The following is a 12,779-nucleotide window of genomic DNA, read 5'->3' as shown; positions in this document are numbered from 1 at the left end:
CGCCCACGCAACCCAAAGATGTGCAAGGTAGGTGGATTGACCACGCTAAATTACCCCTTATTGGCAAAAAAAATTTAATTGGTTACTCCAAATTAAAAAATATATATATTTATACGAATAAGCGTGTGTAAATGGATACGTATCACTAACAAACTGACTTATTTTTAATAGAGGAAATCCAAGAGTGAAAGTAACTCCAGGCTACAAGGAAGAACAATGTGCTCCATCCCTGACTGTAGAGATGAAGAAGGTGCTAGATTTCCAAGCAAAAATCACAAGGTACAGCTTGAACATTCCCAGTCTCATCTCTTTTTACAAATTACTTTGTTTTAAATAGTCATCGTTTGTTGTTCATGATGCATTGAGGGCTTTGACTTTGAAATTGCCTCTAAGATCAAAGTTTAATCTTACTAGATGTAATGTCTTCTTTAGCTAACTGGAGTTAATTATATTTTGCCAAAAGTATTGAGAGAGAGAGAGAAGCTTTACCCAGAGAATGAATAGAGTGTGGCACTTGCTGCGTAAGGAATAGTTGAGGTAAATGGCATATATGCAACTAAGAGGAAACTAGATAAGCACACAGGGCGGACGAAATAGAAGGGCATGTCGATCGGGTTAGATGGATAAATCACTGGATTATTATGGCGCAGAAGGAGGCTATTTGGCTCATTGCTACCTGCGGCTCTCCAACAAGTATCATGACTTTTCCCCATAACCTTGCACATTGTTTCTATTCAAATACTCATCCAATGTCCTCTTGAATGCCTCAACTGAACCTGCCTCCACCACACTTCTAGGCAGTGCATCCCAGACAAACCACTGGTGTAAAATGTTTTTTCTCACTTTTGCAAATCACCATAAAACTGTGCCCTCGTGTTTTTGATCCTTCTGTGAGAGGGAACAGTTTATTCCTATCTACTTGGTCCAGCCTCCTCATGATTTTGAATGTCTCTTTCAAATCTGCTCTGAGCCACTTTCTCTTCGAGGAGAATAGTCCCAATCACTCCAATCTGTCCTCATAACTGAAGTTTCTCATCCCTGAAATCATTCTTGTAAATCTCTTCTGCACTCTCTCCAAATACGTTCTCTTGCTTCCTATAGTGTGGTGCCCAGAATTATCCACCATACTCCAGGTCTAACTAGTGTCCTGTATAAGTTCAGCATAATCTTCTTGCTCTTGTACTCTATGCCCTTATTAATAAAACCCAGAATACTATATACTTTATTAACGGCTCCCTCTTCCTGACCTGTCGCCTTTAATGATCTATGCACATATACAACCAGGACCCTCTGCTCCTGTACACTTAATTCAAATGTTGCCTCTTATTTTATACTTTCCATGTTCTTCATACCAAAATGCATCACTTCACCTATTTGCCCACTCCAACAACTTGTCTATGTTCTTTTGAAGTTCTACATTGTCTTTTTCACAGTTTACAATACTTCCAAGATCCGAATCATCAGCAAACTTTGAAATTGTCCCCTGCACATCAAAATCTAGATCATTAATATATATATCAGGAGAAGCAAGATCCCAATAACGGCTCCTGGGGAACGCCACAACAAACCTTCCAGCCCCCAAAATATCCCTCAACCATTACTCTCTGCTTTCTATTATTGAGCCAATTTTGAATCCACGTTGCTATCGTCCCTTTTATTCCATGAGCTATAAATTTTCTCACAAATCTGTTAGTGGCACTGTATTGAATGTCTTTTGAAGGCCATGTACACCATATCAACAGCATTACCGTCATCGACCCTTTCTGGCCTCCTCAGAAAACTCCAGCAAGTTAGTTGAACACTCTTTCTTCTTTTTCCATTTGGCGCTTCCTAATCAACTCACATTTTTCCTTGTGACTGCTAATTCTATTCTGAATAATTGTTTCTCGAAGCTTCCCCCACCACTGAAGTTAAACTGACTGGTCTGTAATTCCTGTGACTATCCTTACAACCTTTTTTTTGAGCAAGTGTAACATTTACAATTCTCCAGTCCTTTGGCACCTCCCCTGGTCTCGAGAACACTGGAGGGTTATGGCCAGCGCCCTGCAATTTCCATTCTCACTTCCTTCAATATCCTTGGATGCATTTCATCTGGTCTTGATTCCGTGTCAACTTTCAGTACCAACAGTCTATTCAACACTTGCTCCTTATTAATTTTAAACCCCCAATTTTAAACTCTTCTGTTGCCATGGCCTGGGTAGCATCTGCCTTCTTAATAAAGATGGACGCAGAATATTCATTTAATACTCAGCCATGTCCCGAGCCTCCATATGTAAATTCCCTTTTGGGTCCCTAATCAGGTTCTCAACTAAATTTTCTACCTGACACCTGTCATAATCACACTTTTTCTTCCTTTCTTATCCAGGGAACTCTGGATTTGTTTGCTCTACTTTCCCTTTTAAGGGAATATACATTGACAGTGTCTGGACCATTCATGTCTTGAAGATAGCCCATTGTTCAGCTACAGTTTTTCCCACCAACATTTCATTCCAGCCTAATCGGCCCAGCTCCGTTCTTGCCCCATTGAAGTCAGCTCTGCCCCAGTTAATTATCTTTACTCTGGATTGCCTATTATCATTTTCTATCGTCACCCTAAACCTTGTGAAAAAATGACCAATGTCTCCTTAATGTTCGCTCACTGACATTTGAACTACTTGGTCCACCTCATTTCCAAGAACCAGGTCCAACAGTGCATCCTTTCTTGTTGGACTGGACACATACTCTGTAGAATATTTTCCTGAACACAATCTTGGAACTTTTACCCGTCTCTACCCTTTTACACTACCACTACATGCAGGTAATTAAGTCCCCCCCACCCCCCCCATTATAACTCCTCTATAATGTTTGCATCTCTCTAATTTCCCTGCAGATTTGTTCTTCGATATTTTTCTCACGAGTTGGCAGTCTATAGACTACACCGAGCAATGCACCCTTTTTGTTTCTTCAGTCCAGCCAAATTGATTCTGTCCTTGAACCTTGTGGAGCGTCCTCTTTCTCCAGAACTGCGATGCTTCCTGAACCAATACCACCACTCCTCCCCCTTTCGTTCCTTTCATATCTTTTCTGAATACCTTGTATCAAGGAATATGCAACAACCAGTCTTGCCTTTCCTTGAGCCAAGTCCCTGTATCACAACGTCATATTTCCACAATGCGGTCTGCGCCTGTAACTCCCCAATCCTATTTACTATACTCTGTGCATTCACATAACATGTATAGTAACCCTGATTTAGGTGTCATTGGTTTCTCCCTTAATCAGACTTCACCTATTAACTTACTATTCTCTATACTAGTGCTTTCTATCACTAATGTTTTCTGTCCCTCCCAGTATTTTGTAAATGCTGGTTTTCCTCTCTCATATTTCCTCTTGATTTCCACATCCCTGCCAATTTAGTTTAAAGCCCTCCCAACAGCACTAGCAAAATGCAAGGAGCTCCGTGCCCGCTTTATTCAGGTGCTACCTCCCCCAGAGCCTCTCCCTGGAATCTCCTTCACCATTTTTCCAGCTACATATTCATCTGCCTTATCCCCCTATTTCTGTAGACAATTGCACGTGGCACCAGGAATAATCTGGAGATTACCAAATTCGAAGCCCTGCTTTCTAATGTTCTACCTAGCTCTCTCAATTATGATTGCAAGATCCCATCCCCCTTTCTACCCAAGTCATTGGTGCCAATGTGGACTACAACCAAGGCCTCCCGCAAGACATGACCTGTTGGGCCAAATGACATGTTTCTATACTATAAATATTTTGTTATCTGAATTTAACTAGGTTCTCAACCTAGCATTGGTAGATATCCTGCTGCCTGTAGGCTCAGGATCACTCTACCCATGAATGATCTGAAACTGAATGTGCAACATCTTCCGTGGTCAAAGCAGATGAAAAGTATTAATTTAATACCTCCGCCATGCCCCTGCCTCCGTGCGTAAATTTGCCATTTAGTCCCTAATAGGCCAATTTCTTCTTTTTGCCACTCTCTTGGTATTAAATACCTCTAGATGACACTTAAAAAAGAGAAGACTTACCAACTGCTCACTTTCCTTTGGTTAATGTCACTTGACTATAGGGAAGCTGATCTAGTGAGACATAGACAATTTGTGCACCCTACAGTCCATCAAATAGTGAAATAAATGATCAGATACCGGTTTTTGGTGCCATCGGTTGAAGGATTGCCTGATTGCACATAGCACTGGGGGAAAAAACTCTTGCTCTTCAAAAGTGGCCTTGAATCCTTTACATCTATCTGCTAGGATAGATGGGGATTTGATTTAATGTCTCCTCTGACAGTACCTTTAATTCCTTCCGAATTCTCTTTAAAGAGAATTTTTGGCACTTGTATCAACAGTGATTTGTCCACATTCTAACCAACCTTTGTATGAAGATATGTTTTCAGCCTTTATTCATTTAAAAATGTTGTGCTGAAACCTGTTACATCACTGGGGAAAATGTCTTTGTATTTCATTTTCCATTTAACGATGTCTAATGTTTATGGCTGCAGTCAACAACAAGGACTTTTAATGTAGAAATATAGTAACCAGATACGTTGAGTAGAATATTTTGGGATTAGATCACTGGCAGTAGCAGAGTAATATTTGTTATTGGACAATAATCCAGAAACGTGGGGTAATGCCCCAGGGGGCCTGTGTTCGAATCCCACCATGGCAGATAGTGAAACTTGAACTCAGTAAAATTCAGGGATTAAAAGTCTGAAACCATTGTCAATTGTTGTACAAGCCCTTCTGGATCAGTAATGTCCTTGGGGAAGGAATTCTGCCATGCTTAGCTGGTCTGGCGTATATGAGTAATGTAGATCCATAGTAATGTGGCTGACACTTAAAATGCTATTGTATATTGCATAGCACCCATTTCAAGAGCAATTAGAGATGGTCAATGCTGGTCCAGGCAGCAATGCCCACATCTCATAAAATAAATGTATCTTTCTGCTGAAGATAAACCTTGTGAATTCAACTCTAATTTTATTGTAATAGATGGAGGTCTCCTTACTAATTATGTTTTCTCTCTTAGTTTGCAGTCAATGCAGGATGATTTAGTCATAGCTACTAATGACGGAATACTCCATCTTATTCACTGGGATGGTTTGACAAATGGAAGGAAAGCCATTAATCTTTGCTCAGTTCCATTTTCTGTAGACCTACAGTCTTCACGAGGTAAGATCACCATGTTTACTGTACTGAAATTTAGCTAGTAAAACTGCAACTCCAGTGTCTAAACTTGCAGAATAATAATACAAGTAGGAGTAGGATTTGATAATGGGGACTGCAAGCCTGTTTACCATTCTTCTGCCTCAGTTCCACTTTACCGCCTGGTCCACATATCCCTTGGTTCCTTGATGGGCCAAATATCAGTGTCTCAGCCTTCAGCATATTCAACAATGGATTGTCTACAACCCTCTGGAGTGCACAATTCCAATAATAAATAACCCCCTGCAGTGCTCCACTATTTTCAGCCTCCCGAGTTGAAAATATTCAATTTATAAAAATAAAGCTCTGTTTCCTATAATACATTACCCAGTGTTCTCAAATGACTTTTCAAAATCAAAGTATACCGCATATAATGATTGCCTGTTGTCACGCCTACTTGTCAAACACAATTTCTCTTTCAGAAAACCATGTTGACTTTGGCAAATTATGTTGAGGTTTTCTAACTGCATCGTTAAGATGTCCTTAACATATTCCAGCATTTTGCCCATGACTGATGTCAGGCTAATTGACCTGTAGTTCACTGTTTTACTGTCTCCCACTCTGAACTAGCAATGTTACATTCACTAACTTGGTGTGCTGGGATCATTCTAGAATCTAAAGAATATTGGAACATCATAATTAGTACATCCACTCTCTTTGTAGCTACCTTATTTTCCCTCGGATGCAAGTCATCTGGTCCTGGGGATTTGTCAAAATAAAATTTTTATTTCATGGGACCTGAGCAACACGGGCAAAGCCAGTATTTGTTACCCACCCTTAACTAGTAGGTGTTGAACCATTGCAATCCATTTGATTACATTTTTCTGTAGTAATTTGGTACAAATGACCGGCTTCCAGGCCATTTCAGAGGGCAGTTAAGTGTCAACTACATTTCTGTGGGTCTTGAATCACATGTAAACCAGACCAAGTAATTTGTGCCTTCAACATGAAGACAAACACACAATATTTGTTTGTGTCTCTGCCGTTTTCTCATTTCCCCATGTTTTAAAGTTCAAGTTTTCAGTTCTTTAGTATTGATTATCCAAAATGTTTTTCATTAATGTACTGCAAATGTCTGACTTTGCCAAAACACAAACATTAAGCAGTGAACTGCAGGACGCACCATCCTCCGAGCAAGCCGGTTACAGAACCTGTTACTATTTCTATTGGTTCTCCCCCCCCCCCCCCCCCCCCCCCCCCCGCCCAAGCAAAATATCTCAGAAGACTGACAGAATATAAAAAACAGACCTTTCTTAATTGCCCCATGAGAAGTCCAGATAGTGTGACATTTAATCGGAGAAAGATTTATAATTTCAATGCTGCAAGCGCACTGAATTAATTGTACGTTGAATACCACCTGTATTAAATATGTCAAAGTGGCAAGTTGGTGTTTGTAGGGTTGTGTTGGGCTTGATTGTATCTGTATAATTTGGTATTAGTCAGCCCGCAACTGATGCAACACATCCACAATTCCCTGATTAGTTCAGTACGTACAGCATCCAGCAAATATCAGTGTGATACTTGCAAATGCGCGTTTGAATTTTACAGCATAGTATGGTGTTGATTTTATTTTTGCTGACAGGTCCTTCATTAGATTTTGAATCTGTACATATTGAAGATATGGAACACTGTGCAACCCTTGATGGTTTTGCTGTGGTTTTTGATGATGGGCGGATTGGTTTCATTACTCCTGTATCCAGTAAACTTACAGCTGAGGTAAAAAGCATTTTGACTGTGACATTTTGTATTGCGGTATGTCGTAGTTGAAATTCATTTGTTCAAGATGTGTTAACTGATATTTCATTCGATCATTTGATGGAGATTTTGGGAACTGAATTTGACATTTGAAATTCAGAGCTAAGTTTTTTTTGATTGGGATCAAATGCATCACAGTGGCAGCATGTTCAGGAATAACGCAGCCATGCTCCTTATTGTAGAAAATATATTTTTTTCTGCTCTTGTGTAGTATCCCCAACTTAGAAGATGGACAACCTGTTGCTAGATTTCCAATTTTGCTCTGAGACCAGCATTCGGTGGTGTATGAAGAAGGAGTTACACCATCTGTTAAGGCTCTATCCCTGTATAGAGAAACTGTTTCCGTTTTGGTGTTCACATGGTATTTCCAAAATAAGTAATTCCATGTGTAAGGATCATAGGTCCAGTCCCGCATTTCACGATATTGGTGTTCAAATCCCTCAGAAAAAGTGTCGGCTACTGACTAGAATTTTCTACACCAAAAATTGTAATTCTGGTCATGAATGCCGTTAATGGGCAGCACGGTGGCGCAGTGAGTAGCACTGCTGCCTCAACGCGCCGAGGTCCCAGGTTCGATCCCGGCTCTGGGTCACTGTCTGTGTGGAGTTTGCACATTCTCCCTGTGTTTGCGTGGGTTTCGCCCCACAATCCAAAGATGTGCAGGGTAGGTGGATTGACCACGCCAAATTACCCCTTAATTGGAAAAAATGAATTGGGTACTCCAAATTTTTTTATTTTTTTTAAATTAATAAATAAATGCCGTTAATATAATCAATAGAAACAAAATCTAAATAATACAAGTGGATTTTTCTTTGAAACAGCCTTGATATCTCTCTGTAAATGTTTCACTATCCTTTATTTAAAACACCTTGTGCAACCTCAACACAGAGCATTGTGGGTTAGGGGGTCATCATTAACCTGTCCACAGTTGGCATTGAGTTTCCTGCTTTACCTAGAAAAGCCATAAGAATACAGTTGTTAATGGAAAAATTCATGCTGATGTTATGTGGAAGGGGGTAGACGGAGGTAAAACTTAAGGTTGGAGATTAAAGCTTATTGTTACGGTATAGGAGATGGAACTTTGCTTTGAATCTAGCAACTAGAGTCACCTAAATGAGCATACGAATACTGAAGCGGTTACAGAAAGATGGTATTACACTATCGCAATGGCTTTCATGGAAATGTTTGTGGCATAGCCCACTGGAAGCTAAAGGCAGATTAAAAACAGAGAATTAAAGATTGAAGTTGCATTGTGTTTTGTGTGACCATATATAGAACAAAAGTAGTCTAGATAAAATCATGAATGGCATCTGGCCTCAATGAACGGTCCCTGATAGTTATTAGTATACATATTTCATTCTCACAACTTCCTGTTTGTCATCCTGATTTTTCTGTTGTCACAATTTAGGACAATGTTTTGGCCATAATACCCCGAGGCCAAAAAGTAACAGCAATGCCTATTGCTTATCATAGAATCATAGAATTTACAGTGCAGAAGGAGGCCATTCAGCCCACCAAGTCTGCACCGGCCTTTGGAAAGAGCATCCCACAAGCCCACAACTCCACCTTATCCCTGTAACCCTGTAACCCCACTTGACCTTTTTGGACACTAAGGGCAATTTAGCATGGCCAATCCATCTAACCTGCACATCTTTGGACTGTGGGAGGAAACCGGAGCACCCGGAGGAAACCCACGCAAACACGGGAAGAACGTGCAGACTTTGCACAGACAGTGACCCAAGCCGGGAATCGAACCTGGGGCCCTGGAGCTGTGAAGCAACACGGCCACCCATGGATGACATTACAACCTGTTTTTCTTGTCCCCTGCCATGAGTGGAACTGTGCTCCAAATGTGTGTTTTCCAGGTCTGCTTTCCGTGTCCTGTTATTACAAACCCTGTCCTCTTCTTTACCATGAACAAAGTGATGGAGTTACTCTTGCATAAAAATGGAAATAAAATTAATATGTAGCTGTCATGGTTCTTAATGAACTGTACTGTTTTTCATTTGGAGTAATGAGAACACTGTCTAAATATGCAGAATATAGTGGAAATTATCAGTCAAATGGAGCAAGTATCCTGCAGGCTGATAATTTGAAAGATACGTTTATGTAGCTTGTGATTGAAGCTGATTATTATGCAGCCCCATAAGAGGACCAGAGGCTTTTGTAGAAACTATTGTGAATAAGGGCTGTTTTGTGGTGTGTTGCGCATATTATGTTTATGTAAAATTATTATTTTGCTTTTCAGAATTTGCATGGTGTGTGCGCACAAGAAGTTACCGATGGTACTTGTGTGGCTATAAACAACAAGTACAAATTAATGGCGTTTGGGTGTGTAAAGTAAGTGAGCTCTACTCTATCTTGTTGTCACTAAAATTTTAACCGTGCATGAAACCAGTGGCAGCAGCAAATAATGTGCAGATTAGGTTTTGACGGCCATAACGAGAGGTTATAGTTATGAAGAAAGGTGCAAGCTTCACGGCCTTTCACAGGCTTAGGGAAAAAAATTAGTTTTCAGACGAATGAAGAAATTTTAAAAATAATTGTGACAGATTGTTTCCACTGTTGACGCATTGGTAGCAGAGACACAAATTGAGGACCATGACTAGAAGAATAAAGGGGGGGTGTCAGAAAACTGAAAGCTTTACCATCGGGCATGATTGAGGCAGAAACTGTAATGTAATTGCAAAAGGAAAAGAATATACAAGGATAGGAGAAAATGACAACAAATTGAGTTTCGAGTGGATAGCTACAATTGAAACTAGCACAAACATAATAACTAAATGACTGTCTTTTGTATGACTTGAAGAAAATACTTTTTATTCCATGAACAATTTTTATCCATGTGTTCTTTATTACTTTAACTTGTTCAACACTGGAAATGTCACCTCTGATGTCTCCTGTTGCTTGAAAAGCATTTGGGGAGTTTCAGTCTAGTTTCTAGTGAGCATGAGACCACAGCGTGAGAAATGTAGCATGAATGCAGTAAGGGACTGCCGCTTTGTAGGCACATGTTTGAGAGCAGAAATTAATTGAGCTGTACTCTAAAATTCACTGTGCTAAAACTGTAATTCATTATCTTGAGTGAATGTGAATATTATCTGTACAATAATCTAGTAGATAACAGTAAGAAGTCGTACAACACCAGGTTAAAGTCCAACAGGTTTGTTTCAAACACTAGCTTTCGGAGCACTGCTCCTTCATATAAAGTGATCCACCTAGAATACCGAAAGGCATTTCGCAAAGTTCCACAAGAAAGGCACAAGTTGCTGTTTCTAATTTACATCAATATTTTCAAACTGAAAGAAGTTAGTTAAATGTAGAGATGGTGCCAAAACTAGACGGGTTAGTGAAATCAATCAGCATTTAATTCCAAAATATGTACTCCGAAAAATGGTAGACTAAATTTATTACAAACCAGTATAAAACACAGCATGTAGCAAAAAATAATGTCTGATGTGAAATCTATTGAAATTGCTAGAAGTTAATTTGAAAGAGATGTCTGCAGGAGTAGGTCATTTAACTCTTCGAGCTTGTTCTGACATTCAATCAGATTCTGGCTTTTGAATAATTTAAGGATTTCTGGCCTGGATGATTAATCTTAATAGTCTGCTTCTGACTAAGCCACCGAAAGAGGGAAAGTTATCTTTGTATATTGTTATGGGCGAGGCGTTTTCAGAACCCCAAAATGTATCATGGGGTTCAACCAACCTCTCCCTTTAATGGATTTGTTGCTTTTCCTAGCACGCGGCTTTTCCCCTAGGTGTGGGATTACAATTATGGACACGTGGGTTTTTAAACACAAAACACTGTTTATTCCATGAACTCAACTTAACATCTTAAATAAACATTGGATCTCTTAACACCCCTTACTTCAAAATAACTTAGAAAATATTGCAACAGTAAATAACTCAAAATGTTCCTTCAAACTTCCAAGAGACTTAACACCTTTAAACAGTATCACATCAGGTTAAAGGATATATATTTTTTCTGTAGAATGGCAGAGATATATTAGCTTGGTTGATTTCAGCTCCAGCACCTTGCTTTCTTCTTGCAGCTCTCTGGACACACACCCACTGCTTTTTAAACTGAAACTACTTTTTAAACTGAAACTTAAAAACCTGCAAAACCAAACTGCAAAATGGCTGAACTGAGCTGAGCTCCACCCACTCTATGACATCACTGTTTTCTTAAAGGAACATTGCTTAAACATCCAGTTCTTAAAGGCACTCTCGCATGACAGTATACAAAACAGAACTCTCACAAGAGGGAAATTACTCCACCAGCTTTGAAAGTAGTTAAACAGCTTTCAGTTACATTCTGGTGAAAGATTCCCCCAGGAAAGTCGCTCAGACTAAATAGTTTTTCAGCGTGGATCCTTGCCACTTCGGACATCCTAACGAGCATCTAGTAATGTTAAACTCACTCAATGTAACACATCCACGGTTATATTTTTAGTGGGCTTTTATTACAACCATTTTAAAGTATAAAAGGGTTACAGAGTCTACAAAAGGCTAACAATTTCTCATTATTTGTTTTTAAAATATTTTTATTCTCCTTTTTCACATTTTCTCCCAAATTTACACCCATCAACAATAAGCAATAAGAAGTAACGAATATAATGTCAATTCCCATATCAACAACAACAATCCCATCCTCCCACCAACCCCCAGACAACTGCCCGCATGTTAACATAAATAAATACCAAAAAGGAATCAGAAATCATCCGTAGGCACCATTATCCCATTCAGTCCCACCCCCTCCCCACACTAATGTTCGATGTTTTTTTAAATAAAATTTATTCTCCTTTTTCACATTTTCCCCCACATTTACACCCATCAACAATAAACAATAATCAGCAAGATATGTCAATCCCCATAATAACAACGATCCCATCTACCCACCAACCCCCAAACCTCAACCCGCATGTTTACATAAACAAATGACAAAATGGAATCAGGGATTACCCGTAGTCACCCTTAATCTACACAGCTCCCCCCCCCCCTCAACCAACGCCATCCAGCCTCTGAAAGAGTACACCCCCCCCCCCCCCCCCCCCCCCCCCCCAAAAAAAGTCTCCAGCTCCTCCCGTCCACTGCCTCTTGTAAAACTCCTCCTCCCAACCTCGGTTCCTTCCCCCCAACTTTCCACCCCGGCTAGACCACTCGGACCCTGTTCTGCCAGGCTCCGATGGCCGCAGCCCCTCCCCCACCTCACTCCCGTTCACTGGCCAGCTACAACCGGCCAGCGTGGAGGCCCCCGCCCGGGTCCCTTTCCCCCTTGCCCAGCCCTAGGAAAGCCCAAAGATCCCCTTTTAGCACACAAACCCCGCATATCCACCTACACCCCAAAGAGCCCACATTTCGAGTGAAAGTCCCGTCCCTTCCCTTGTCCAAATATATACAACATTGGCTCCTTTAACCTCTACACCCGCGCGCAGTGATACAAAAAAGAAGAAAATACAGTCATGAGGTTACATCGGCACATGGCCATTCCTCAATTTGTCAGTTCTGCCACAGTCCTTCTGCTTTCGCAAACTCCTCCGCTGCTTCTGCTGTTCCAAAATAAAAGTCCCTGAGCTTGTAAGTCACCCTCAGCTTCGCTGGATATACAATGCCGCACTGCGCCTTGCTAATGTACAGTGCCCTCTTCACCCGGTTGAAGGCAGCCCGCCTCCTTGCCAGCTCCACCGTAAAGTCCTGGTATACACGTATACCAGCTCCAGCCCACTGCACCACCCGCTTCTGCTTGGCCCAGCTCAGGACCTTCTCCTTCACACTGTACCTACGGAAGCACAGAGTCACTGCCCTTGGCAGCTCACTC

The 12,779-nt window shown here is 40.7% G+C and overlaps 1 protein-coding gene across 2 annotated transcripts in view; it reads left to right on the top strand.

The window, feature by feature from the left end:
• ric1 (RIC1 homolog, RAB6A GEF complex partner 1) overlaps nucleotides 1-12,779 on the top strand; it is a 210,029-nt gene that overhangs the window by 112,222 nt on the left and 85,028 nt on the right. For both annotated transcript variants that reach the window (XM_072517226.1, XM_072517227.1), the window contains 4 exons: nucleotides 172-279; nucleotides 5,026-5,168; nucleotides 6,784-6,917; nucleotides 9,205-9,296. In XM_072517226.1, the coding sequence (XP_072373327.1) occupies nucleotides 172-279; nucleotides 5,026-5,168; nucleotides 6,784-6,917; nucleotides 9,205-9,296 (477 nt within the window). The remainder of the gene's footprint in view (nucleotides 1-171; nucleotides 280-5,025; nucleotides 5,169-6,783; nucleotides 6,918-9,204; nucleotides 9,297-12,779) is intronic.

The sequence above is a fragment of the Scyliorhinus torazame genome, chromosome 9, assembly GCF_047496885.1.
Source record: "Scyliorhinus torazame isolate Kashiwa2021f chromosome 9, sScyTor2.1, whole genome shotgun sequence".
NCBI lineage: Eukaryota > Metazoa > Chordata > Chondrichthyes > Carcharhiniformes > Scyliorhinidae > Scyliorhinus > Scyliorhinus torazame.
The sequence above is the reverse complement of the archived record's forward strand: the minus strand, read 5'-3'. Positions and strand labels throughout refer to the sequence as shown.